Source organism: Dermacentor albipictus, chromosome 6, assembly GCF_038994185.2.
Source record: "Dermacentor albipictus isolate Rhodes 1998 colony chromosome 6, USDA_Dalb.pri_finalv2, whole genome shotgun sequence".
In the NCBI taxonomy this organism is placed as follows: Eukaryota; Metazoa; Arthropoda; class Arachnida; order Ixodida; family Ixodidae; genus Dermacentor; species Dermacentor albipictus.
The window spans coordinates 5,159,103-5,186,443 of NC_091826.1; the positions used below are offsets into that span (position 1 = coordinate 5,159,103).

At 46.7% G+C, this 27,341-nt stretch overlaps 1 protein-coding gene across 10 annotated transcripts in view; it reads right to left on the reverse strand.

Annotated features, from left to right (window-relative positions):
* Positions 1-27,341, reverse strand: part of LOC135921811 (probable ATP-dependent RNA helicase DDX43) — a 260,397-nt gene that overhangs the window by 30,356 nt on the left and 202,700 nt on the right. For all 10 annotated transcript variants that reach the window (XM_070539820.1, XM_065456144.2, XM_065456146.1 and 7 more), the window contains 4 exons: positions 20,160-20,219; positions 20,025-20,092; positions 12,161-12,226; positions 11,972-12,079 (listed from right to left, as the gene is read on the reverse strand). In XM_070539820.1, coding sequence (XP_070395921.1) covers positions 11,972-12,079; positions 12,161-12,226; positions 20,025-20,092; positions 20,160-20,219 — 302 coding nt within the window. The remainder of the gene's footprint in view (positions 1-11,971; positions 12,080-12,160; positions 12,227-20,024; positions 20,093-20,159; positions 20,220-27,341) is intronic.

Genomic DNA, 27,341 nt, shown 5'->3' on the forward strand with positions numbered 1-27,341 from the left:
GAGAAGAAGAAGAAGATCACGAAACGCTGGCTGCTGCTGGCTGTTGGTGGTGTTACGATCGGCCTGCAGGGGTACTGCTCTGCAAAGCTATCTCAGCCTGCTGCAGGTGCTTCGATTGACTTGCAGTGGTGGCGCCCTTCAGAGAACCGGCAAGGACGACAGTGCTAACCGACCATGAACTTCCTTCGGAGAATTGGAGACCACGGCAGCGTTAATCCACCATGTACCTTCTTCGCAGAGTTGGAGATGGCAGCAGGGCTGGCCACATTTGACGGACCGTGTATTGTTGGTTGATTTGCCGTGGCCTTCATGGTCTCTTTGCAGCAAGAAGAGCTTCTCCAACAAAAGGGTGTTTTGTGGTACGTTTTTCTTCTGGCCACAGTATTCGTCACAGTCTGCTGACACTCGTGGCGACTACCAGAGAAAGTCAGCTCTGGAATTAAGAGGCACTGGCTGGGGTCAGGCGTGACGACCTGGCTACGAGGACCTGCTCAACTCGGGTTCTGTGAATCCAAAGTGCGTATGTGTGTGTGAGCCCTCCCCCTCAAAGGCGGGTTGTTGACTACGCCCCAATGACTGTGGACGGTCTGGTTGGATGAAGGTTGGACAGCAGCTTTCCCTCCCCTAGGGATCTAGGGAGGATAGAGGCTTCTCAAACAGCAGTTTGTCGGCTGCTAGTGCGTGCTCATGCTTGAGAAGCAGTGTGCTTGGAGCAGTGGGCTGGTGTGCTGTATGCTTCGTCTTGCGTGCTCCACTTGGGAGTCACGCTAGAATGTCGAATGTATCTCTTGTTTTAATGTAAATAGGCAAATAAATCTTCTGCTAGTTCTCGATGAGAGAAAGTTCCTCCCTACAACCACGTCCCAAGCGTGAGCGAGTTGGACGATGGCATGAGCTCACTACCACATAGTTCATGCCCAACTACAAACCTTACAACTGGATGCCAGTGGTGAGATCGTCCTACAACTCTTACAGTGGTCAGCCATCTTAACTACTCAGACTCATTTTGTATATATATTGTAAATATAATCTTCTATACTCCCAACATCCCTGTAACATATTGGTGAGCGGTGCGGGGTTACCACGGCTGGAAACGGAGCTGAGCTCCGCAGTGGACGTCGAGTCACCGTCTGCACTATGAAGGACAGTGAGCACTCGGGATCAACGTCGTTGCCGCTTCCTACGTCACCGTTGCATGCTACGTCGCTGTCACCTTCGCTTGTCGTTGTGCAACCCAAGGATCCTGGAACTTTCTGCGGGACCGATGGCGCCGACATTGAAGAGTGGGTGGCCATGTACGAACGCATGAGTGGAATCAACAGATGGGACCCTATGCTTATGCTAGCTAACCTGTTATTCTACCTAAGAGGCACGGCGAAGGTGTGGTATGAAAACCAGGAAGAGGAGCTAACCAGCTGGGACCAATGCAAAGAGAAATTCACAGAGTTGTTTGGCAAACCAGCCGGCCGTAAAATTACCGCAAAGCAGGAAGTGGCCTCCTGTGCCCAATCCCCCATGAGTCCTATGTCTCGTACATTCAGGATGTGCTGGCACTTTGTCGTAAGGCCGATCACGACATGACAGAAGCTGAGAAGGTCGGGCACGTGCTTAAGGGCATTGCTGACGACGTGTTTAATCTGCTCATGTGCAAAAGCTGCTCTACAGTTGATGCAATCATTAAAGAGTGCCGACAATTCGAGCAGGCCAAAAGCCGAAACGTCTTGCAACCATTCGCCAGACTTCCCAATACTGCTGCAATGCCGACATGTGAAGATCAACCAGCACAGCAGCATGCGTCGCTATAAGAAGACTTGGTGCGAATTCTTAGACGTGAACAGGATGCTATGGCACCCGCAGCTTTCTGTTTGTGTAGCCCTGATGCTACCACATTTTCAGTTCCTCTCGTACAAGCCATGGTTTACAAGGAACTTGAAAACATTGTTTTATATTCTGTCTGTACTGTCACCAATCCCAGAGCTAACGAACGGCCTTGTACAATTTTCACTCCACCCCGAATCTTCTGTCCGCATTATTGCAACCCGACTGAGTGGAGAACTGCGGACAACCAGCCGATATCTTTCACCTGTTGCCGCATTGGTCATGTCGCGTGATACTGTCACAACTCGTGACCCTCAACACCTCGCACGCCGACCACCCTGAGCCATTTTGATGGAAATACCCGCAATGTTTTGCCCACCGCCGACACTAACAGCGCTGCCAACTCTGCTCGGAACACGTGGTACAGTCGCTCACCATCGCCGCGCGGACACGTCTCAGTCACCGCAAACTCATGGCCTATTTTCCCTTTCGCCGCAGCCACATCGCCTACCGTCACCTATGGCTTTTGACCGCACCCTTTCGGAAAACTAGGAAATGCAGCCCTCGGAGATGGTGCTGCATTGCCGACTACTGCAGCAAATATTCTGTCTGTTCTCACAAGGAGAAGTGTAATTAACGTCAAATTAGACGGTGTACCTGTCTAAGCACTCATTGACACTGCAGCCCGTGTATCTGTGATGAGTGCTAGCCTACGTAGACGTTTAAAAAAGGTCCTCACGCCAGCAGCTGCCCAAGTGCATTGTGTAGCCGACGGCGACGTGCTGGTTGTTCTTGGAATGTGTACTGCGTGCTTAATTATAGCTGGCCACCCTACTTCTGTTCTCTTTGCTGTGATCGACAACTGCCTTCAGGACGTTATCCTTGGATTGGACTTTTTATCCAATCATTCTGCTCTCATCGACTGCGCGACCGGCATTCTTCAGTTGGAACTGCCTGAACTCGCCGATGCTCCGAGTACCGCCCCACCGCACTTGTGCTCGCTTCACGATGTGTGTCTCATCACACGAGGCAGTTACTTATGTCACTTTGACCGCCCAGCCACAGGTTCCTGACGGTGAATATGTGCTCTGCCCCATCATCAACGTGCTTTTGAACCAGAATGTTGCTGTTCCACATACATTGGTCATGGTTAGCAATAACGATGTCGTTCTACCGTTTCTTAATTTCAGCCTGTGCCCTCAAGTGCTTCTGGCCGGCATGTCCTTAGCCAGCATTTCTAGCGGTTGCAAATTTGTCATTGAGAGTCTGAATGCCGAGAGTGGCTTATTAGTGCCAATTGCCACTGACAGCTCTGGTTCCTTAACAGACGATTTCGCGAAAGCGATTGCACCTGACCTCACCTCTGCACAGGCCATGGACATACGACAACTGCTTGAATTGTACAGTGATATCTTTGATTTCGGCGACAGGCCATTAGGCCAAACATCTGTTGTTCACCACTGTATAAACACTGGAGATATGAATCCTATTCCTCAGCATCCCTATCGTGTATCGCATGCTGAACGTCGAGTCATGCAATCAGAAGTGGACAAAATGCTCTGCAAAGGGGTCAACGAGCCATGAGAGAGCCCTTGGGCTTCGCCTGTTGTCCTTGTGAAAAAGAAAGATGGTACCTGGCGTTCTTGTGTTGATTATCACCATTTAAACAAGATCACGCGAAAAGATGTCTACCCACTACCACACACTGATGACGCCTTGCACTGCTTGCATGGAGCTAAATACTTCTTGTCCATTGATCTTTGAACCAGCTGGTGGCAGATTGCAGTTGATAAACAGGACCACGAGAAGGTGGCCTTCATAATGCCGGATGGCTCATATCAGTTCAAAGTCATGCCCTTTGACCTATGCAATGTTGCTGCAACATTTGAACGTATGATGGACTCTCTTCTGCGGGGATACAAATGGACCACCTGTCTTTGTTACCTTGACGACATTGTTTTTTCGCCCATGTTCAGCAGTCACCTTAGCCACTCGCTGCAATTCTTGCGGTCTTCAGAAAAGTCAGCCTTCAACTGAACTTCACAAAGTGTCAATTCGGGCGCCATCAAATTACCGTATTGTGACACCTCGTTGACGCATCCGGTGTCCAACCAGACCCAGAAAAAAGTTCGCGCCGTACGCAGTTTCCCTGTGCCATGTTCTGCATCTGACGTGTGCTGCTTTGTCGGCCTGTGTTCTTACCTTCACTGTTTCATCAAAAACTTCGCCGACGTTGCTCGGCCCTTGACAGATCTTCTAAAGAAGAACACACCACTGTCATGGGGCCTGGAGCATGCTCACGAGTTCGCCACTCTCATTGGATTTCTGACCACCCCTAACATACTTGCCCACTTTGATCCTTCTGCACTGACCAGAGTCCACACTGACGCAAGCGGCCACAACATCGGCGCTGTTCTCGCCCAACAGTAGAATGGTACCGAGTGCATGATAGCTTATGCCAGCCGTCTGCCGTCACCTGCCGAGACAAATTATTCCATTACCGAGCGGGAGTGCTTTGCTTTAGTTTGGGCTGTTGCCAGGTGCCAGCCATATTTGTACGGCCGCACGTTTTCGGTCATTACACACCACCACGCCCTGTGCTGGCTGTCTTCCCTTCGGGACACCACAGGACGGCTTGGTTGCTGGGCTTTGCGGCTCGAGGAATTTTCATTTGTTGTCAACGATAAGTCTGGACATCAGCACAAAGACTGCCTCTCACTTCACCCCGTGGATCCCCCTGATCCTTATGCGCATGATCCGGTGACCAGCGTGATGGCTTTGACTGACATGACCGACATGCGCACTGAACAACAACGCTACGTATCCTTACAGTCCATCATCGCCGGAGTGCAATCTGGCAGCACCGACGGCACGTGCCACATGGTCGTGCCTACACGACAGCATCCTTTACCGCAGCAATATCAACCCTGACGAGCCAGAGCTGCTCCTTGTCCTTCCTCGTCATCTGCCATCCGTCGTTCTCAAACAACTTCACGATGCAACGACAGCGGGACACCTTGGAGTTTTGCGTCCATACGACCATGTACGACGCCGGTTCTTCTGGCCGGGTCTCTACGACTCTGTGTGTCGTTGTGTCGCAATTTGCGAATTGTGTCAGTGCTGGATGCAACCTCCCCTGGTACCTGTCGGACGATTCTGTCCCATTGAAGTTCCCTCTCAACCGTTTTCTCGTGTAGGCCTTGCCCTGCTTGACCCTTTTCCAATGACGACTAGAGGGTATATGTGGATAGCCATTGCTATTGATTATGCGACAAGCTACACGATAACAAAGGCGTTGCCGACTAGTTGCGCAACTGATGTTGCCGATTTCCTCCTTCACGATGTCATTCTCAAGCACGGTGCACCTCGACAGTTACTTACAGATCGCGGCCACTCTTTCTTGTCCCTCCTTCGTTCTTGTGCTACTGAGCACAACCTGTCCACCACCTACCACCCACAAACGAACGGTCTTATGGAACGTCTCAATCGAACAATCACAGAGATGCTGTCAATGTACGTCTCTAATGATCACTGCGACTAGGATGCCATGCTGGCTTACGTGACGTTGCGTATCTCGTCCCGACGTGACATCGCAGGATATTCACGCTTTTATCTCTTGTATGGTCGCGACTCTACACTGCCGTTTGACACCATCCTCCCTTCTGTGCCACTTGTTTCAACTGAGTACGCTCGTGAAGTCATCGATCGCGCTCGCATGGCACGTCATGTCACCCAATCTCGTTTATTAGCCTATCAGCATATATAGAAAGAGCGTTACGACTGCTGCAATCGCTATGTTAAGTTCGCACCAGGTGCTCCTCTGGTCACCATATCGTCGGGTTGGCCTCTCTCAGAAGCTTCTCTCGCTTGTGGGAGATGTGGGGTTCTCCTCCGTACTCTTGGGACAAAGGAACGACAACACAGTAGTGCAAACAATCACAAGGGCATTTATTGCTCCTTTCTTAGATCAATGCCTGCTAGCCGAGTTGCTATCCACAAAACATGCCGATGGGTGCGCGACAAATCTAGAAGTCCGACTCACCGCGAGCGAATATGTTCGCCCCATGCTGGATCCCAACGCCTGGTCGTTCGTGTGTATGGTCACGCGAATCATGGCGCGTTCGTAGGCAGCCACGCGAGGCGGTCTCGCAGAAGCATGGGTCGGCGTGCACGCGGGAGACGTCCCCGCCGTGTGCCGACCCGCCGGGAAAGAGGGTCGCTGCACGTGCGGCACGGCACGTCCGTCCCGCTTGCTGTCTCGAACCCAAGAGAGAGCGCCTTGTCTCTCCCGCACCCAAGTAACCCCGCAGCAGCGCAACGCTAGCGCCATCTCTCTGATTGCGCTTCAACCACATCGACCGCGCGGACGTCACGCAGGCCACGCGGCGAAGCGGGATTACAGGAGACGCGCTATGCGGGAAAAACATCGGGATGCGCGAGAGTCGCGCATCCCCACACGCTACACAGGGCCTTATGAAGTCTTACGCCAAGTTAACGACGTCAATTACGAGATTTCGCCGCTACACTTTGATACATCCTCAAGTCAGAGGCCTGACGATGTCGTGCACGTTTCGCGGCTGAAGCCATACTTCACTCGCAATTCTTCGCCTGCCATGTGCCGAGACGGCGCTTCGCCATTATTATTTTTCAGGGTCTCACTCTCAATGTGGTGTTGAAATGTGTGCCAAGGAGAGAACAACTGTATAATGTAACTGCTTAATTTAAACTTGCTTTTGTTGTTATCGGGATTAGGACTTGCTGAAGCAAAGCAAGCAGCAGGACTCTTGTAATGCGGGTTATTTGTATTTGTGCCCATTACCATACCAATTAATGCTCTCATTGCACTGTGGAACACTATTCCGGATATCATTCTTCAGTGCCCTACCGTCTCTTGTGTGTTTCCCCATACTCTGTGATGCCTGTATAGCGAGCATTCAGTTACAGATTACACAGACCATTGAATTGTGCACCATTTGTGAAATGCTGTACCTATATCCCTTGCGACAAAAATTTCGTCCTATTGATATCCTATTGACATCCACTGCTAGGACGTCGATATCGTAGAGATGTGTTGCATACGTCCTGCAAACATCCTTCCATGTCCTGAAGACATCCGTTGCATGTTGGCGAGGGACATTATGCGGATATGCTGCGCACATTTTACGGACATATGCCAGGGCCTTTTGCACACTATTTGCCAGAATGCGAATTACGGTCGCAGTGCACAGCGATAGATGCAATGGGCAGAGCACCCACACATGAAGAATAGATAGCTAGTGCGCACACAATACATGTGTGTGCACGTGTGGAAGTGCAGCATACTCTTCCTTCTTCTAGGCCTCGTGCCAAGCGCAATCGCCTTATTGAACTTATTGAAGTTTTTAAAGTAAATTGCGTCAGAAAATTGGTAGTAGAATGTAAATACAAGCTGCATACATGATAGCTTCGGATTGTAATTTGAACATGTGAGAAAACATAATTCTCTTGCAAGAAAACTCATGAGACATAGCTTCAATTGGATGACAACTATTCACATGCACGTCAAAAAAAGGTCCATGTGGGATAACCTTGGGACATTCCTAACAGAATATCTGAGACTAGAGTCCAGTAGATGCCCTATTTGTACCCGAAATGGTACATGGACATTGGGACATGATTCAGATGTCCTATGGACGAAGTGTTTTCACAGGATCATTAAAGTGCTTGCCAAAGCATGGTCTCCATAAATACAAAAACTAGCTGCTTTTCCATTTCCGCGAAGCTATCACTTGGCTTCCGCCATCATTGTTGTGCTAGTCTTCTCCTTCTGTTTATTCGTGTTTACTGAGCGGGTGTGACATAATTTCTACAGATAAATTTCACTGACTTTTTTAGAATAGGTGGCTTCTGTGGGCGTATGTGACTTCTATCTGTGCATGCAATTTTTCTCTGCCAATTTTCAATTCGTCAGCATTTCTGTTTGCCTAAGGAGCAACAAGTCCAGCTGTTGGACGCTATTCATTAGCACAGTTATTGTTTTCATCTAAGGCATTGTGTCGTCTATAATGTACTGTTGAAAGGTGTGCCAAGGAGAATGAAAGTGCAAAGTAACAGCTTAATTGACACTTACTTTCTATGTTGCGGGGACTAGTTACGCATAATTTCCCTATTACGCGGTCACTCGATTCCTATTATGTGCTATCTGATTCTGCTCACTTGAGTTCGTATAGATGTCGTCTGCGCCCTCAAGCTCCGTAAGCAATACAAACTCGATCCTAGTTGCTGAATGTATAGCAGTGATCATTTTATATCGTGTTGAAAAAGTTCATCTGGACAGGACTCGATTTGAAAGTGACCATGTTCTTGACAGCGTGGCTAGGTTCCAGTGGTGAGGACAGATGCGCTGTAGTAACTTCAGAAAACGCTTTAGCATCTGTGGAAAAAAACAACACGCATTTCATTGTCTGATCGTATGCAGAGAATAAAGACCAAATAAACGAAGTGCTTCGGGCAAAAATCTGAACAAGACCTCCTGCGCTGTAGGTACGTGGCAGAGTATGCGAGCATTTCTTCTGCTGCTTTTTCAGGATTGGTCGACTGCAGCGCTACCGCTACTGGCGATGCCGCCGGAGCTACGCAGGAAGTGTGGCCCGCTCCACTGCCCCTTCTAGTACACTGTAACTGCAGATGAATGGATGGATGTTATGAGTGTCCCCTTTGGAACGGGGGGGTGGGGTGCGCCACCAAGCTCTTACTATTATACTGCCTAGTGTCCTACCTAGGCCAAAAAAGAAAAAAGAAAAAGGTGAAAAACCCCCATGATGAATTCTCATAACCAAATTTTCTGACTCCCTATTGACACGTGTACTTATCTTTATCAGGCAACCACGTTTCGCCGCTTAACAAATGTAATCGCACAGTGCGGGACGCGACTGTATGTATCTGAAGTTTCTGGAAAGTTACCGATGCTTCTACCCGGCTGTCTGTTGTCGCTGAACTTTGTGTTATCTGATTTCATCGCGTGACGCGAATGGTGTAGAACTATGTGGAAGGCACACGGGCCCGAACGATTAGTCTGGAACATTCGATGACTGCTGTATAAAAGCCGACGCGCTTGACCCGCTGATCAAATTTTCGCCGATCGCCGACCGTGTTCGCCGCTATCGTTGTGCTATAAGTGTAGCCTGTTTTTGTGGGCACAGGTTCACTTAATAAAAGTTAGTTTTGTCTTTCACAGTATTTGCTACTGTGTTCTTCAACGTCACCACCATGTGACACTATTGTGAACTTTGTGGCCCTGGAGTGACACCAGCAGGCCTTCTTGCCACCCCTAGTCGGGATTTTACGAGAAGCGAAACTGAAACTCTTGGTGATGTGGCAGACTTTCAGAAACATACTTTGGTGGAATAAAACGACACGGACTCCAAACCAAAGCTCACTAGTGAACAGCTGGCGTCATTTTCGGTTAATTATCACCGCTCAGCAATGTAGAATGGCAAAGCTGGCAATATAATTTCTTTACTTGTTTGGAGTCATTTGATTACAAAATTTTGATGCTAGTGCAATCATGAGCGGTATGCTTTTTTTCTCAAGCATGGCAGAATATGACAGTTACACCTCTTTTCACTACAACATATGCACATTACAGCAAATCATATTGACCGCAAAAAAGACGGGGACATAGGAAGGGGCAAAGCAAGGGTGAGGACGACTTCTATGGCCATAAGACCTGAAGTAGTACCGTATATCCACAGGGTCGCTCACAACCTAAGGAAGGTGGCAGGCAGGTTTGGAGTCCCCCTTGTCTTTTCAGCCCCTTTTAAGCTGGCGCGGCTCTGCCCCCGCACCTCCCGTGATCCTAAAGGAAGGCTAGGTTGTGGTAAGAACCACACCAAGCCGTATGCCAAATGCAATGTAGGGGTTGTGTATGAGATCTCCCTGGCCTGTGGCAAGTCCTACATAGGGCAGACTGGACGGTGCCTAAATGATCGAGCCAGGGAGCATGAGCAAAAGTTAAAAGAAAGATGAGTTGGCGCACTTACCTGCGCACTGCAATGCCTGTCGCTGTGCACCTCTTTTTGAGGAGATAAAGATTCTGGGCAGAAGCCATGACCAGACTGCACGTGAACTGATGGAGGCTTACCATATAAATAAGAAAGGCGAAGATTGTGTTAGCGATACCTCCATTAGGTTGTTTCAAGCGGAAATAGATTTTTTTGATAATTGGTTGCCACGCTAAGCTGATGTGCATTCTTGTTTGCCGTGATCTGCGCATGTTCCTTTTGCCTATATATGCCCACTGGCTGCTATGAATAAAACAGTTGAAAGTTACCGCCTGTGCTGTGTATGTGTTTTCTTCCTATGTCCCCGTCTTTTTTGCGGTCAATATGATTTGCAGTAAATACCAACTAGGCCAAACTGAAGTTCTTCTGATATGCACATTAGTTTGCAAAAAGGTCTATCAAAAATCACAACATCTCCGGAGCACGAAAATTTAAACTGATTCTGAAAGTGCAGTGCCTGAATTAACTACTAAATGGCTCCAACATGCTGAAATCGGCAACGTAAAGCATCACTCAGCAGTGATCGATTTGAACAGGCGTGGTAACAAAAGAGTTAAGAAGGCGACAGGAAGCCAAAACGAAATCGAGCTAAAAGGCGACGGCGGATCCCGCCAAAGCGAAATGTGATGCCCACATGGCGACGCCTGCAGCAGGGAACGGCGGCACGTTTGGATTACCGTCTACTAAAAGCATGCAGTGCGCTACTAAAGGCATTATGCACCATGCGCTGCAAAACAGATAGGTGAAGATGCTTATCGCAATTAGTTTGGTGGCAATAGCTGTGATTACGGTGTGCGATGATCCGAGCGGAGACTTGCAGGTACCGGAATAAGAAACTGTATGTGTTGTCGTTTTCACGTGAAACAGGCAGCTATAGCTGTTGATCGCACATGCCTCGTGCCTTTTCTTGTTTGTATGGAAGCTAGCGACTGGAAAACGTATACGATCGCAGTCTGCAGCTGGGAATAGCGGTGCGTTTCAGTTATCGCCTATTGCAAGCGTGCGCTACGCTTCCGAGGGCACCATGCGCTGTGAATGCCACGTGCGGCAACACTGGAGAGGATTTGCTGGTACCGAAATTAGAAACTGAGTGCGAGCTGGCATTTTCACGCGGAATGTGCGGGCGAGTTTTGCAGTGAAGCTGCCATGGTGGGCAGCTATGCACTGTTGTTGATCGCGTGTGCCTCACGCATTTTTTTGTTTACATTGGATCTAGCGGCCAAAAAATGCATCATACGATCACAATTTGGCAACATACTGAACGTTGGTGCCGAAAAATTGCATTTTCCGGAAATGTGTGAACAGGTTAAAAATGAGCGTAACTCTGTAGGGTCATTTTTTGTTCTCAATTGCGAACATTCAATTCTTTTAGTACATTGGAAAGGTTACCAGTGAGCATGTCTAATCATGAAATGGAAACGTGGAAAATGCCGTGGAACATAGTTTATCACAATTTTTTGACCTGCAGTGAGGATGTAGTCGTTCACTGGAAGCATGCTGAAAATGGTGATAGGCGAGCGGGACAGCGATTATAAGCTGGCATTAGTGGGAGGCAGATGAAAAATGTGGCCGAAGCTTTGAAAAATATTACTTTGTTTATCATGTCGATGTTCCTGCAATTCCAGTTTCCGAAGTGTTAAAAGTATTTCTGTGATAATAGCTACATCTTTTTGTGGTTTCCTGCCTAACTGCTTTGGTATTTAACCAGTCATAAGGAAACCAATCGGATCGAAAATGAAATGACGCTTTCACACGTGATACCTAGTCCAGTGTGTTGCCGTAGCCATGCATGCGTTTTTGATTTCCGAAAGCACAGAATAAAGTGCAATTGTCTAATAATATACCAACTGCAATATTAAGCAATAATTATGCTGTACTTAAGAACAGTTGACTTACGTACAGTGGTCTCACAGTATACATTCGAAGAACCAAGATTTCACCACCAGGCCTCTCCACTTACTGTTTTTGAGACTTTCTTTGCCAATTTAAAACTATAATTCCTATTTAAATTGCAAACAGCGTGCTGGATTCTATCAATATTTCAATCAACGTATTCTAGCCAGTTGTGAGTCTTTTTAAGTGCAATTATGGATTAAAACAATTTGACTCACGTTACATCCTTGATGTCCAAACCTCGGGCTGCAACATCGGTGGCAATGAGAATTCGCACTGTCCCACTTCGAAGGTCTTCAAGTGCTTGCTCCCGGTCACACTGCTCCCTTTAGGGTGACAATGCACAAACCTTTTGCAGCAGCAATTCATGAAAGCAGAGAAGGGGAGAGATGCTGTTCATGACTCACCTGTCACCGTGAATGGATTGGCAGTTGATGCCGGACAAAACAAAATCACTTGACAGGAGGTCCACCCTGCACATAAAAGAAGCAGAGCTAGCCTTATACCAACAGCGTTAGGTGGCACATGTGCAGCAGGAAGCAAACTTATGGCCTGAGTATCATAGAGGCTGTCTTCATACTTCACAACGGCCAAACAGAATAATAATGTAAAATAAAGTTAATAATAATAATAAAAAACAATGTAAATAAAAGAGACCTTTAGGTCTCAAGGCTCACGAGGCCTTTCTAGGCACCCTGATGCGGGATTTCCCTTTCTTCCTGGCGTGCTCGAGGGGGCTGCGCCATTCTTTGGCCGTCTGAGACGCTGGTGTCATGCTTGTATCCACGACCTCATCCGAGGCGGTTGATAGTGCCTGGCATGTTCACAGGGGTTTCGAGCCTATCTGCACAAGCAGTGATCCTGGGTCTGGCGGGGGGGTAGAAAAGTGCTGGCTGCTACAATCCAGGGGGGGGAGGGAGGGAAGGGCTGATGGTATGACTACCGCCACACTCAGTGTGCCGAATGATGTGGCGCTGCCCTCCGGCATGTCACATCGGTGTAAGAAGGACTAAACTGGTTGTTCATAGAGAAATGTTTGCGTGCATCTTGGAATGATGGGTTAAGTTTGATTTTGGGTGCAATGATTTGCTTTTCATTTTTCCCCGATGGGCATGAAAGAGAGTACATGGGGTGATCTTGTTACAGTTAGCACTGCGGGTGGTGAAAGTGCAGGCGTCAGACCAGTGCTTATTGGATGCACATTCTGCACAAGTATGCCCTTGGCAGCTTTGCAAACCATGCCAAAACCACTGACACTTGAAGCATTGGCGTGGATTCGGAATGGATGGCCGTACACGAAGTTTGCAGCATCCAGTTTCTATCGAGTCTGATGGGTTACTTGTTCCAAAGGTTATGATTACATGTTGTGCGTAGATTTCCTTGTTGTCATGCCCAATGGTTATTCTTTGGACTTTACTGCATTCTGACCTTGCCATCCCTCAAGTAGCTTGCTTTTGCCAAGATCGAGTAGGTCTTCAGAAATGACACTGCAGACAGTGTTCAAGGATCTGTGTGGGCCTACTGAGCCAGCAATGTCTCGGTTTGACAAACATACGTTCTTCCGCACGAAAGTGGAATGGCATAGACAACATTATGAGTGCAGGTTACGAATTGTTTGCGATGTTGGTCAAACCGGTAGATGCATAAATGAGAGATTAAAAGAGCATCGATATAACGTCACTAGGGTAATCTCGGGTCATTTGAGCATTCATTGACAAGAGTGTTCCTGCAAACCCATGTTTGAAAGTACTGCCATTCTGTATAGGGCTCAAAGCAGGATGACAAGGGAGATTGTGGAAGCCTACGAAACTGCAAAATTACAGGAAAGGTGTACGAGCAAGCCATAAGTGCCGCCATCTGAAAAGGAGATACGGTTCCTTGGTTTATCCTTGTAACCATTGCAGAATGTGTTTTCACCATGCCTTGCACACATGTACGGTTCATCGATACGCACCACTGAATGTTGTTTTTTTCCTGTCACATTTGTCTTCGCTCGTATGGTATATATACATCAACCTGTGCGAAAATAAAATTACAGTTGAAAGTGAAGCGCTTTCTCTGTGTATGTTTCTTTCTACGTCCTCATTCAGTCGCGCTTATACACTCTATCATGGGTTCCAATCTTAGTTACTTTGTAGCCTGGACTGAGTGATTCTGTCGAAGATTTTGCCACAACAAAAGAAGATAGTGCACGGACTGTCTTGGTTTCATGCTGACTGTGAATTACATGCAGGGTGTCTACCAAGCTAACATTTTCAAATTCCCTGAGTTTTCCAAGTTTTCCCTGAGCCTTCGCAAAATTTCCCGAGTAACACAGAACGTTTCTTTGTGTCAAGATGGGCTGACACAAGAGATGCATACAGAAGCAAATATTTTCGAATATGAGCTGTTTCTATCAACTGATAGCAAGCTCGTCGGTATGGGGTCCAAACTTTGTCGCAAGTGAGATTCTTTCTCAGCAGCTGGATAGTCAACTTCAACTGTCTTGACATACTCTCAGCCCGTGCACAACGCCTTAGTGTTGCGTTTCACTGCTTTAAAGAGTTTATTTTGATTTGGATGAGGGACACATGCATCTCGGCATAAGCTAACACTGTTTTTTGAGCTCAAGCTTTTTCTAAGCAGCAGCGGCACACTTCTTTTCTCATTCATTCCTCAATGTGTCGATCCTTTCTATTTTCGCCCTGCTTCCACCGTGCGTTCACCCCATGTACGATATGAAGCATCTTCTTAGACAGTTGTACAGTCAACGCCCAATTTTTTTTTACTCCCTAGGAGCCGCGAAGACGTCCCAAAAAATTGGGCAGTCACAAAAACGAATGCATGCCTTTCACTGTCTCCAAGGGGCTCAAATGGCCACATGCATGTCCGAAAAAAGCTCTGAAGGCCTGCCAGTGCACTTACTAGGAATATTGGTCTTTGTAATGTGACAGGAGATGGCGTGTGCACACGTTTATAATTCAGGAATGCATACTGTGGGCAGCGACAATTGCCCCTTCCCACGCTTGTTAAGCTTCACCGCAATACTTTGCGTATGCTTCATTGCGTAACACTGCTATATTGAGGTGAAGCTGACTTTCGGGAACCGGCATTACGCAACATGTTTGTGTTTTCAGAGCTCCAAAGCCAATCGCGAGGATAACAAAGGCGCAGTCGGTGACATTGATGACAGCGGCGACTTCTTTCAATGACAGCCATAGCACCGAACGGCAAGAAACTTAATAGCGAATGTTGAAGCAGCTAGGCCTAGTGTTGCCGCAGTGGTGGCTACGGCTGGCAGCGGATCTGCGTGCGAGAGCGCCGGTTCGAGGGAGCGGGATAATCAAAATGGCGGCGGCGGTGGCTTTGATTAATGCCTTTTCGGACTTGCGGCGATGGCGAAAAATCCGGATAATCTGACAGCAAAGGGTTCTTACGTCCGAAATTTCAGAAGTTTCTGTACATTGACTCAATGGATTACGTGGTGGTGCCGCGAAGCCGTCTGAATCCGTCTCTTTCATTTTCCTATGCTGCCCTGTGCCGCACGCTGCTGAAAACGTTTTGGAAGGGTCCCGGGACTTTCGCCGGTTGATTTGTGTACCTACGGCCACATTGAATGCGCGTCAGTTGTGTGTTTAGTGTATCGCGAATCATTACTAATGGCTTCTTCGGGACAGCATGTCGTTCTTGAAGTCATGTAGCACTCAATGACTACTGGGTGAGCAGGCCCGAGTGCGCTGTTCTGCAAACAGTGCGGCCGATAAAGGCACGCTGAGTTTCGTTTGGCGGAAAAGTCTTCGTTTGGCAAAAAGTCTTCGAGCGCAGCCTTCTGCGTCGGATTTATTAAAGTGGTGCACTTGTTTACATTGATATTTACAGCCACAGGTTGTTGTTAGCGTCAAATATTGTAGAAAAAGTCGATCGCTGATATGAAATAGTGTCAAAATGTAGCAAAACATGCATATCTGCGCATATGTGCCATGTTGTTACATAGAAAAGACGGGGAATGCAGGAGATGGAAATTCAAGACAATGAGCAAAACGCGAACAAGGTGAATGCAGGAGCCAACCTTTCGACAAGTGGACTTGTCTTCTTCAAAGCGACCTATGCTTTCCTCTCCACAGTATATATAGGTGGGGTTCTTCTAAAGGGGAGAGGGTGTGAGGCGGGAGGATGCGGAAATGAGGGAAAATGTGTTAGCGTGTCGAATTGAGAGTGAAGGAACACTGTGTACAAGGTCAAAGCCAGGGCACCCCCCCCCCCCGGTCTGTTAACGCACGCGCGTTAGCCGGCGTGTCAAGGGCGTCTGACACGCTGGCTGACAAAGAAAAAAAAGGGAAGGGGAAACAAAAAAAAAAGAAGGGGGGGGATACGCCAAGAAATCAAACTAAGTGTTGTTGCCTATACCTTGAAGTTTAGCATAGTGAATAGATTCTAAAGCTCCCTTTGAAACGTTTATGCCTATTGGTTGCAATGTCTCAAACTTATGGATAAGGTATGATTCTCTATATTTTCTTTCTTGTCCAGAACGGAAATTTGACTGTAAGATGTAGAGTTTAAGCTCATAAAAGTTATGACCTGGTCGGTTTAAATGCTCGGCGACGGCTTTGGGAAGCTTTTTAGCTGTGTCCGCGCGATGTCCGTTTAATCTGACGTTGATTGATTGTCCTGTTTCACCGATATATTGTTTCTTACATCAGATTAAATCAGATTATGGCACACCAAAGTTTTAGCGTGCCATAGAGCATTATTAGAGAAAAGTGTGCTCGCATAAGTGCTCATATGTAGGCCATGTTGTTCTCTCACGAAAACGTGCGGATGCCATCGGTCACACGGCGTTGGTAGAAAAAAGCGAGGCGGCTGTTTATGCTGCTGTATACCGAATACACCATTTCTTGTTTGCCGCTTGACGCAGAGGCAAACAGTGCATCTCTGAAATTGAGAAACGTGTCGGCAAAGCAACACGCACAGGCCCACCCATATACATAGCGAATGCGGCTGACAACATACAGGTACGGTGACATATGACACAGTGCACAGCGCTGTGTCGCTGCTTATTGCTTATTGTGTATGCGCCGTACAAAGTGAAGTGTAGCTGATTTCAAATCGATAAGGCCAGAATTGAACTATAAAGCAGTTTCGTTCGACCTCACTGCTTACATTTCAGTTCAGGTCCGCCGGTAGTGAGTGCACGAACTCGACGGCGCCAGGTTAACCTTCGCTGAAGAGGATCAACATTGGCTCAAACTTCGTGGGCATGGCTTGAGATAGTTAAAGCTTGTGCATTTCAACTTGGTAGGCGTGCTTGATTCATTCTGAGCACGATACAAGCAAAGACGCTGTCCCTATTGTGTTGTCGGTTCGATAGCCGATAGCGCGGGGTTTGGTCGAACGATGGTCGGCATGCTGATTTTGCCAGTTCCTTCGACAAGAAAGCCTGTCTCAGTACAACTCGTGCTCGTCGGTTGCGTTGTTGTCGACCTGGTATGATAAAAAGGTTTCAGTGACGCACAATAGTCGGTCAATCATTGCAGTGAACATCTGGTCGGTCTCGTATCGACCCAGTGTTGCCGTGCCTTATGAGTATGGTATGTGCAGTCATTAACGCGCTGCCACCACCAGCAAGTGAGGACAGACACTGCAAAAAGACTTCGTCAGCAACGTGATGTACTTAAGTGTCGCCCAAGTGTAACGCATGGGTTTTTTGTTAAATTAGCGAGCCATCAATGAAAGGGGGCAACTACTTTTAAAGTAGCGTTGCGGTCTTACGCTACGCATGTTTTCGGCATCACACCCACGTCGAGCTACCAGTAGAGTTTCAACGCGGTACACGGCACGAGTGCTTCTAGCAGCGCGCGTCCAAGAGCTCTCTCACGCGCGTGACCCTTCCAAAACGTTTCGCGACTAATCCACTAGGGCAGGGCGCATGCGCTGTCGTGTCACGAAAGTGGCGGATCATCGGGCTTGTCCCCAAAAATCAGGTATCTGGAAAATCTGTTGTTGACTGTACACTAGCAACTCCTCCAGCCGACGGCATGGTGTCAAAGACAATGTTTTACGATCCCTCTCCGTTATTCAAAGCCAGCATTAGCGTGCCTTTCGTTCCCTTTCAATAAAATTACAGCTAATTTTCGCTAATAAAAGCACAAATTCACCGAGTATTTCCAGACTATTCAAAATCCTTGAGAATTCCCTGTTTCCCCTGCTTTCCCGGTTGGTAGACACCCAGTACGCGGTATTTTAGGACCGTATTTTTCGGCTGCATGAAGAAATTTAAGGTTTGATCGGTGTGCCCCATCTTGAGGGAGTGACCAGGGAGTGAAGGGAAATTACGTGCGATAAATAACATTACTATATTTGGCAGGGATGGCTGCCGCCCACTATGGAGCCCCACCAGGGGACGACAGAGGATGGAAACTATTCAGTTCTGTACACGCCAACGGTACATTCCCACTATAACCAAATACATATACTCAGGGCAGGATATAGTGCACAAGGTTAGCCCTTGCTCCTGAAAAGTCAGAACTGAAAGGAAAATAAACATAGGACAGGAAAGATTGAAAGAGAAAGGTGAAAATTTGAGAGAAGGACAGGAAAGAGCAACTATTTATTTCCCCCAGGTGGGTCAGTCCGGGGGTGCCACCAATGTGAAGCGGAGGCCAAAGAGGTGTGTTGCCTTCATCGAGACGCCATAAAGATCCGAAAACTTGGCATTGGCTAGAACCCCATGATACCCTTTCCACCCAGAAACAGCCAGGCGCGGGAGGGTCCGACCCCATGTGCTCGCGTCTGTGGTGTCGCAACAAACCAAACGCCAGCTGATGCAGATGTCCCTGCAGGTTGCAAGGCCAGGGAAGCTCTGTACGGTATGCCTCCCAAGAAGCACAAAGACAATACAGACTGTTTCAAGTAATAAGAACGATTAGAATTAGCTTATTTTACTGTCGCTTCTTAATTTGATCAAATCTTACGGTCCATTAAGGGTTGAATTAAAGAGAGTCGAATGTATTTGGAATTTTTCGGTTGAATATCTTTTATTTGCCCACAAATTTTTATATTTCTTTTTGCACCAAATTGTCAATGCTTTACCGCGATTCGTGCTAGTTCCCTTACGTTTGTTAAAAAATTTCTGCAGAACTCGTACCTTGCGACGAATGTCAATGTTAATGTGACTAGCATTGAAGCAACATAGCGACATGATACAGCATATTGCCACCAACCAAAACATGTTATGTATGAGGCATGTATGCAGCGTGCCTCCTCTCCCCTGCTTCCCTCTGGACACAGTGCATCATCTAGCAACGGCACCATCAAATCTAACTTATGTGTGTGTGTGGGCATATACAGTCCAGAGAAACTGTCTGAATATTCCACCCAGCGCCAGAGAAATTCTAAAGAATTTTCTTTTTGTCATTGAAAAGCATCCTCGATTGCAAAAGCATCGCCACCCGCACTCTCACGTGGTTCCCCGCTCACATGGGATCCATCATGGGAGGCACCCAAACCTCAACGAGCTGGCCCACTCCAAGGCGAGAGGTCTCGTTTTCCGCGACCATGGAGAACTCCAACGCCGGCCCGCAGTGGTGGAGAACAGAGATCAACCGACCACATACAATGAAATTGCGCAGCACTTTTATCTAGGCAGGAGAGACTTTACCCTTCCACACAAGAAGTTAAACACAGCGCAGTCATTGACCCTCAGATTATTGCAAACAGGCTCAAATCTCAGCCCGGCTTTATTCCACAAGCTTTATCCTGACACCTATGCCACTAGTTCTTGCAGGCACTGCAATGACATCGCTAGCCTAGACCATATGCTCTGGCGTTGCCCCTCGTTACGAGGCACAGAACAAATAAAGGACGACAAGTGGCTCTTCGCTATCAAGAGCCCCGATGCCGAGGCGCAACTATGGGCTGTCCAGAGGGCCCACGATGCGGCGGTCGGGCATGGCCTGACTGTCCCAACGTGGAAGCGGCCTGCAGCGCGTTGAGTCGCGTACTTCAGGACCTTCATTAAAGTTTTGCATCCAGCCATTGAAAAGCAGCACAGACTCAGTGCGCCAAGTTGGCGTCAAAGAGGTTCACTGATGCACACGCAAGCACAGTGTCATATACCCAGTGACCCACCCAAGCTGGCGGGAAGACAATGCAGAGACATTATAGAGATGGATAGATAGGTACTGCAAAATGCCTGAGAGTATCCTAAAAATGCTAATTCTATTAAAAATGTACCACTCTGCAGCCACAGTGGAGCATAATGGTTAAAAAAGAACCTTTCAAGATCATACTTACATGACTTTTTTGTCTAAAAATACAATCACTTTGTCATCGGGCTGCATGGACTCTAGAAAAGCAAGAAGCTGTGGAAGTCAAAAGAAAAAAAAATCTCATCAAGTCTTTGGCAAACAATACTGCTTAAAAGCTCACCTCTCGCCGTTTTTCATTTTCATCACAGAGTATGATAGTCTGGGTCACTGTGTGCACAGCCTGTAGGGATAGAGAAAGACTCAGTGAGAGGTACACTCAAACTTCATTATAACGAAGTTCAAAGGGGCAGCCTAAATTACTTCATTATATCCATTATTACACTTTATTGCAATATATGCCCAATGGTGTGCACATTTGTAAACACAGAAATATGAAGAAGACTTTGCAGCCCTTGGTACTGCTTCACAGCCATGCATAAGATGAAACTTGAATAAAAGAACAAACGAATCTGCGACATGTGCAACAAACAACTTAGCACCTGACTTGACAGCCTTTACATAGCTGCCTTCTGTTCAATTGTGATGGTCTTTTGCACTTGCTTTCCACTTGGCTTGGCACGGTCATGCAGCACATGGCACACAACACAACGCTTCGATGCGTGATCAAGGAGGTAAGCGAACTTCGGCGTACAAGCTTGGCTCAGCCAGCTTGTGGCCTCCGAGATTGCACTGATGCCCGTGCAATCTCCGAGGCCATGCCCAGCCGCCAGCTTGCGTGGTGCGTCGCAGGGTGAGGGAAAAGTTATTGCATGTCCTGGGCATGACCACCAAGATGGTGCCTGGAGGTCTTCAAGGCCAGGCCCTGCTGCAGCTGCGTGCGCGGCGTGCTGTAGGAATAGAGAAGTGAATGCACTAACTCTTCACCACACTGCTCGTAGCTGTGCAGCATGGTGTGACTTGCACATGACCCCAGAAATTGCACTGGGGAGATCTCGGAGCACCCGCCTTGCTGTACCTGCCTGTGTGGCACGCAGAAGTGAATGCACTAATCTTTCACACCGCTGTGCGTAGCGTGGCTTGCACAGCCAGGTATGAGCAGGAGAGAGAGATCAGTGGAGAAGTGAGATAGTGAGCTGATGCTTATGTGTGCAGTGTGCAACCAGTGTGCAGCCACGCGCAGTGGTGAAAAAAACCAGTGTTGCTCGACGACAAATTTGACTTGGGAGTTTTTAACTGCCGCAGCAAACGAGTGCTGAACCCTGTGGAAAGCGATGCAATCGATGCACAACTGTTGGTATTTTTTGGTTTCTGAGACGAACGTGGTTCGTTGTATCCATTGGCAGGGCAATTTCACTTTCTTGAAATGAGGCTTCAAGTACAAGAACCTCTATGGAGATTTCAAGGGCAATTTTATTTAGTTATATCCGCTACTTCATTAACACATTTTCTTGATTCTAACGCACCCTTGTTTGTAACGCACACCCGTTTGCGTGACCTAAAAGAAGAAAAGTCCATTACAATATTGTGCACCTCATTATTCCATACAAAAATACACCTTTCTCTCATTTGGAAAAACAATGATTTACTCCTAATGCACTTAAGTTGCGATAAATAAAAAAAGTCGCAGTTTTGCCCCAAAGCCGAAGCATCGATTGCGATAGCGAATCAGTAGACAGTTATATGAAAAGTAAGGATAGTAGTTTTACCGGCTGTATAACCTTTCAAACGTTCGCTTACTAACTAAGTTAACGAGCATGGTGCCACAGGTGCACAAGAAAACATGAACACGTATCACTTAATGACTGTGGAAACTCCATCAAAATGCTGGAGTGAGGGAGTGTGGTAGCAGGAGTGAGTGAATTGACCTTTTTTGCGGCCTCTCGCTTCAACGCGGCCTAAGCAACAACAACACAGTGCGTTGTGCCTAGATGTGTAGACTGCCTCCACTGCAGATCACTTTCAAGATAAGGGCCTCATGGTCGTGCCATACGTAGCAGCAGCTGCCAGAGTAGAACGCCTCTCCTGTTTGCACCAGTCCCACATGCAAGTTTGGGGAAATCTGAACGTCCGTGATAGGACCCGATTTCTGTCTGTTTCCACACATGTGATTACTTTCCTTTTGATTGCGACATTGTGATGAACTTGGCCTGTCTTTGCAGTCGGCACATACATGCTGATAGAGCAAGCACAGAAAACGGGAAGACAAACTGTTGACTAACCTAAGCACATGTACTACAGCACATGGAGGAAGCTATGGCAGCCAGGCTCGAAGCGCATATGAGGCGGCCATTTTCAAATGCCAATGGCGATATGGTAACGCAGATTTAGGTTCTTACAAGATCCTAACGCGCATGCAATTTTCGGACCCGTTTTATCGGGAAAAAAGTGCACATTAGGCTCGAGTAAATGCGGTATATCTTGTTTCGTTATAACAGGGCTGAAGTGTATTACACATTCACAGGCCTCCATATAGCTCCAACTGCTATTAAAAAGAGAAGGAAAAGGACAGCACACTAAGTAATTCCTTCAGCTTTGAACTCATTCACTGCAACAGCAGCATTCTCCCACAGTGAAGACCACCATCTTATTTTTGCTTGCCTGGTTTTCCCTCAAATAATTGTGCTCACCCATTACGGAACAATGGACAAGAAGCTAATGGTTGTTGGTCAAAGTGGGTGCGGTAGTAACTTAATGTAAGAAGAATGGGAAAAAAAAAAGATATTTATTATACAGCAAAATCTTAGCTCCTTAACCGCCAAAGATAAGATAACTCGCAATCGACATGATAAAGACATACTCCAGCAGGACCTCAACAGCATAGCCTCCTGGTGTCAAAACTGGGAACTTAGACTTAATACTGATAAATGTTACCAGGTAACATTCACTAAATCTAAAATCCCTAATGAACCTACTTACAAACTGGGAGATTCCATACTCGGGAAGGTTAACGAAATTAAATACTTAGGTGTTCATCTAGCTGCTGATCTGTCCTTTTCCAGCCATATTGACATGACCGCCAGGAAAGCCGGGACAACCTAAATTTCCAGCTTAGCCTACTTATACGAACATTTAGAACTGCCCCTCAGATTTTTATAACCATAGCATATAAAACGCTGGTAAGGCCGCAATTAGAATATGCCACCGCCTTGTGGGATCCCCACCAGCGGTACCTGATTGATAAGTTAGAAGGCATACAAAACCATGCTGCCAGGTTTATATCAAGGCAGTACTCCAACACGCAAGTATAACGGCAATAAAGAAACACATTGGACTAGAGCCGCTACAGATAAGACGCCAGAAACACCGACTGAAACTTCTGCACGCAATATACACTGACGCGACAGGCATTGACAAGATAAAATACCTTAAAGCACCCCACTATACCTCAAAAAGAAGAGACCACAGTTTCAACATACAGGAAAGTTTCTGCAAAACGAACTATATGAAGTTTTATTTTTTTTCCCCGCTCTATTTGTGAATGGAATAATTTGCCAGTTGAAGTTGTGGTGCTCCTCGGGATGCATTTTTAAGACTAATAAATGAATTGTAATTGCAATCTTCTCCCAAACCAATGACTGCAGGCTAAATGAACTTTTTTTCTTGTACTGTTATTCATGTACTTTTTCCATGTACTTTTCTTTTTTTATCTTGATGCATTGCTCCTTTATCAACCCTCCCTTTTGTGTGATTATATTATCGTGCTAGTCACTTCATGTTGTACCCACTCCCCTGCTATAATGCTTCGGCGCTGCAGGGTGTACTGTAAATAAATAAGTAAACTCGTCGTGAATTTCTGGCAATTACTGCACATGTGTGTTCCGTTTCTTGTGATCTTGGCAAGAAAATATCTTTAGGTAATTTTTATTGCATTTCTAAAACTTTTACCTAAATCTGTCACAAAAGTTAAAGGGCCCCTCACTAGGTCGGGCCATTTTGAGATAAGTGCAGAGCAAACAATGCGCGATAACATCGTGTCTGCAACGTATTACATCGCTACGCGCCGCAGAAAGATCTGAAATTTCAAACTGATTGCTGTTTTTCCTTCTCATGGCCGCCACGCTCCAAGCTGGACGGTGACATAGTCATGCCCCTGCACCTACGTAGTTGTGTCCGCAGTGTGATGTCGTTTATGGTGACGCGCGACTTTGAGAGTTATTCAAGACATCTGTTATCTGTGTGATCTGTAGCTTAAATCGACGAATTGAATTTTAGAGGAATAATGAAACATACAAATGGAATGTCTGCGTGTTTTTATTTTACTTCGCACCGAAGCGAGAGAGATGTACTTCCACTTCATCTGCCTGTTCCCACGGTCGTGCGGTCACGTGCGCAGGTACCGAAACTACGCCATTTTCTACTGCGTTCCAGCGTGTGATCATGCTCTGCGATCTGCTTGCCCCTGCCTCAGTATTCGTGTAGCACTGAATTATATGCTAGTCATGTTTCCTTATGCACAGTTTGAAAAATCGTGCACTACACAAACAAGACAACAGTTCGCGCATGACGCCGTCAATGGAAATGCGCAGTGCCGCAGGAAAAAAAAAAAAAGCAAGGAGAAAAAAAAGTTAAGGCGGGCCCTGTGACGTATGTGTCACGCGATCCTCGAGGTCCGGTATGGGAAAATGCAGGGAAGGAATTTCGCTTGCGTACGCCAGACGGGGGTGAGTGAAGAGAGTATCTTGTTTGGCAGTGCAGCCCGCCTGCTGAAATCATGGGTTCGCAGCACTGAAATATTTCTATCTCTGCTTTTAACGAGCCGATTTGAAAAATGTTTGCGGCAGAATGCTCCCTAGAGGACACGTAACAACTTCCAGTGTATAACCAAAATTTGCTATGAGGCTTCGTGAGGGGGCCCCTTAAGGGGCTCAATAAATCTTCAAGGTTACTGGAAATTTATTTAAATAAAACGAAGTATAAGGTAAGATACAGCGTTCAAAACTGAAACCGTCACTGCAGTCTGATCTTTCCTCACGTGCCCGAGGAAGTCTAAGTTCCGTATAAGGTCCAAGTGCGATAAGATCGCGCCTCGTGGGCCCTTTTTTGTGGGTGTGAGGGTGAGCCAAGACGAATAGTGGCTTGATGCGCGTCGTCCTACGTGCCCAGTGTTGGAGATGATGTGATCGAGTGCACGCTATGGGGCTCCTTCTTGCTTCTGTTAAAGCCAGATCGCCCTCAACTCCTTGCACATATTTCTTTTACGGCACGCAACATTATGGTAGCTAGAGTCACATCAAACCTTCACCTTTGGCTCGGGTTTGTCCAAAAAGTGGTTAATGGGAACGAGAAATTTTGTTTGAAATAGCCATTGTGCTGTTTTTGGAGTCACATTCTGTGCAACTTGGGCGGCCGCCGGAGGAACTGGCGCGTCACATCACTGTAGGATGGATTCGACTGATTGTGAACAGAAAAACGCTTGTGCGCTTCTGGGAAGCAATGTTTAGTTCGACCTTGAGTTCAATTATTTCTTTTTCTTTCTTCCATGACGGGAACAATCATGAATAGGCAGGGTGGTCTTCGTCACAGTTAGCACAGTGGGTTGCAGAAGCACAGATGTCAGAATTGTGGTCTTTAGTTGCACATTTTGCACAAGTAGCATGCCCTCGACAGCTTTGAGATTCCTGCCCAAAACGCTGACACTTGAAGCATCGGCTTGGATTGGCATGCTTGCAAAGTTGACCATATCCGGTCTCTATTGAATCAGAGAGTTCACTTGTTCCAAATGCAATTATTACATGCTTTGTTGGAACTTCCTTGTCATCACACCTTAATTTAATTTGTTGCACCTTTACCACATTCTGATCTTGCCATTTCTCCGACAGCTTGCTTTCACTGAGTTCAAGGAGGTCCTCATCAGAAATGACACCACACACAGTGTTCATTGACCTGTAGGGGCCCACAGAGACAGGAATGTCATCAAATGCAACAAGTTTTGCAAGTTTGTTGTATTGGAGCTTGCCACGCACTTCTAGAAGAAGGATGTTGCTTCCCATCTTAGTTACTTTGTAGCCAGAGCCAATTGCTTCTGTCAGAAATTTTGCGAGAACAAATGGGGATGTTGTATGGACTGTCTTTTCCATTAAGAAAGACATTGTCTACAATTAATAAACTTAGATGAAATTGTCCAACAGCGGGATTCTCCTAGCACAATAGCTCGATCCTCTAAACATTAGGCTGCGGGCGCCTGCCTCAGTAAAAGGAATACAACATCCGTAGGTATTTTCCACGTGGAAGCCAGCGCGATAAGATGCTTGCCGCATTTTGTGAACACTTAGCGCAATTTTTTTCCGTTATCAATAACTATTTATAAAATTAGTGATTCCTTTAGTTTTAGTATGCTTTCTGAAGAACATTACTCACATTAACTGTACAGTTTCCCTTTTCATCAAAATTTTAATGCTAGGTGACGAAAGATGTCTAAGCGTGTTCATATTTTAATTACAGAGACTGCTGCACAGAAGAAGCTGTATTCTAAAACCTCAGGTTAGACAACTTTGCTTGCTGGAACTAATTGTAAAATATCCTATTCAGACTATGCAGACCCTGTCGGCTTGTGACATCGTTTCCTCACACGTAGTAGCCAACATACGGTAACTGGAATAGTGCCTATTGGTAAGTGGTTTTTGCGGCAAAGATCATCCCTCACAGAGTGCAAACATGGCCCCGCATGTTGTCAGACTGTCGGCCGAGAAGCACCCAAGAAACGCTAACTGCAACAACGCAAGGCAGGCTTGCACACGTGCAAAGACCACCCCGTCAGATACAGAAGCAGTGTTCTGTTGCGTATGTGGTGCACACTGCAGCACAACGGCAGATGTGCTCAGACAGGGCGCTGCAGGAACAGGAGGCTGAGGCTAAGCGACAACGCTAACAAAACCCTGCAGTTCAAATGTGCCAAGTGGATGCACACATTGTGCCCCTCGTGACCATGCCGCAGTATGGGAATGTGAGGTCAACACAAAGTGGCAAGACCTTGCAGTTCTAAATGACGCTGCTTGTGGTCATCAAGTTTTCTCAGTTCATGTGTCTACATACACCACACCATGCGTGTTTACTTAGTCAGCTTAGGTTTACTGCAATTCATACTGCCACTACAACTACGAGGCTTACACTTCGTGCAATATTCTAGCATGTTGCTATCGCATTCATTGCTTCGCACTAATGGCGTAACTGTGATGATTATTTTTTCTCTAATCAAATATATAAGACTTTGCTGGGACCAAAGGGGCACTTCAAGTTATCCATCAATTCAAATTGTTGCGATTCCACTGTACTAGCATTTGAACGATAACCATAAATGACCTTTTATTAGAAAACAAAAATTGTTTTTAGATAAATACGTTCAGACTATGTTCTTCGTGATGTAAGGAACTTCATATTCCTACATTTCGTAAAATACGGAATA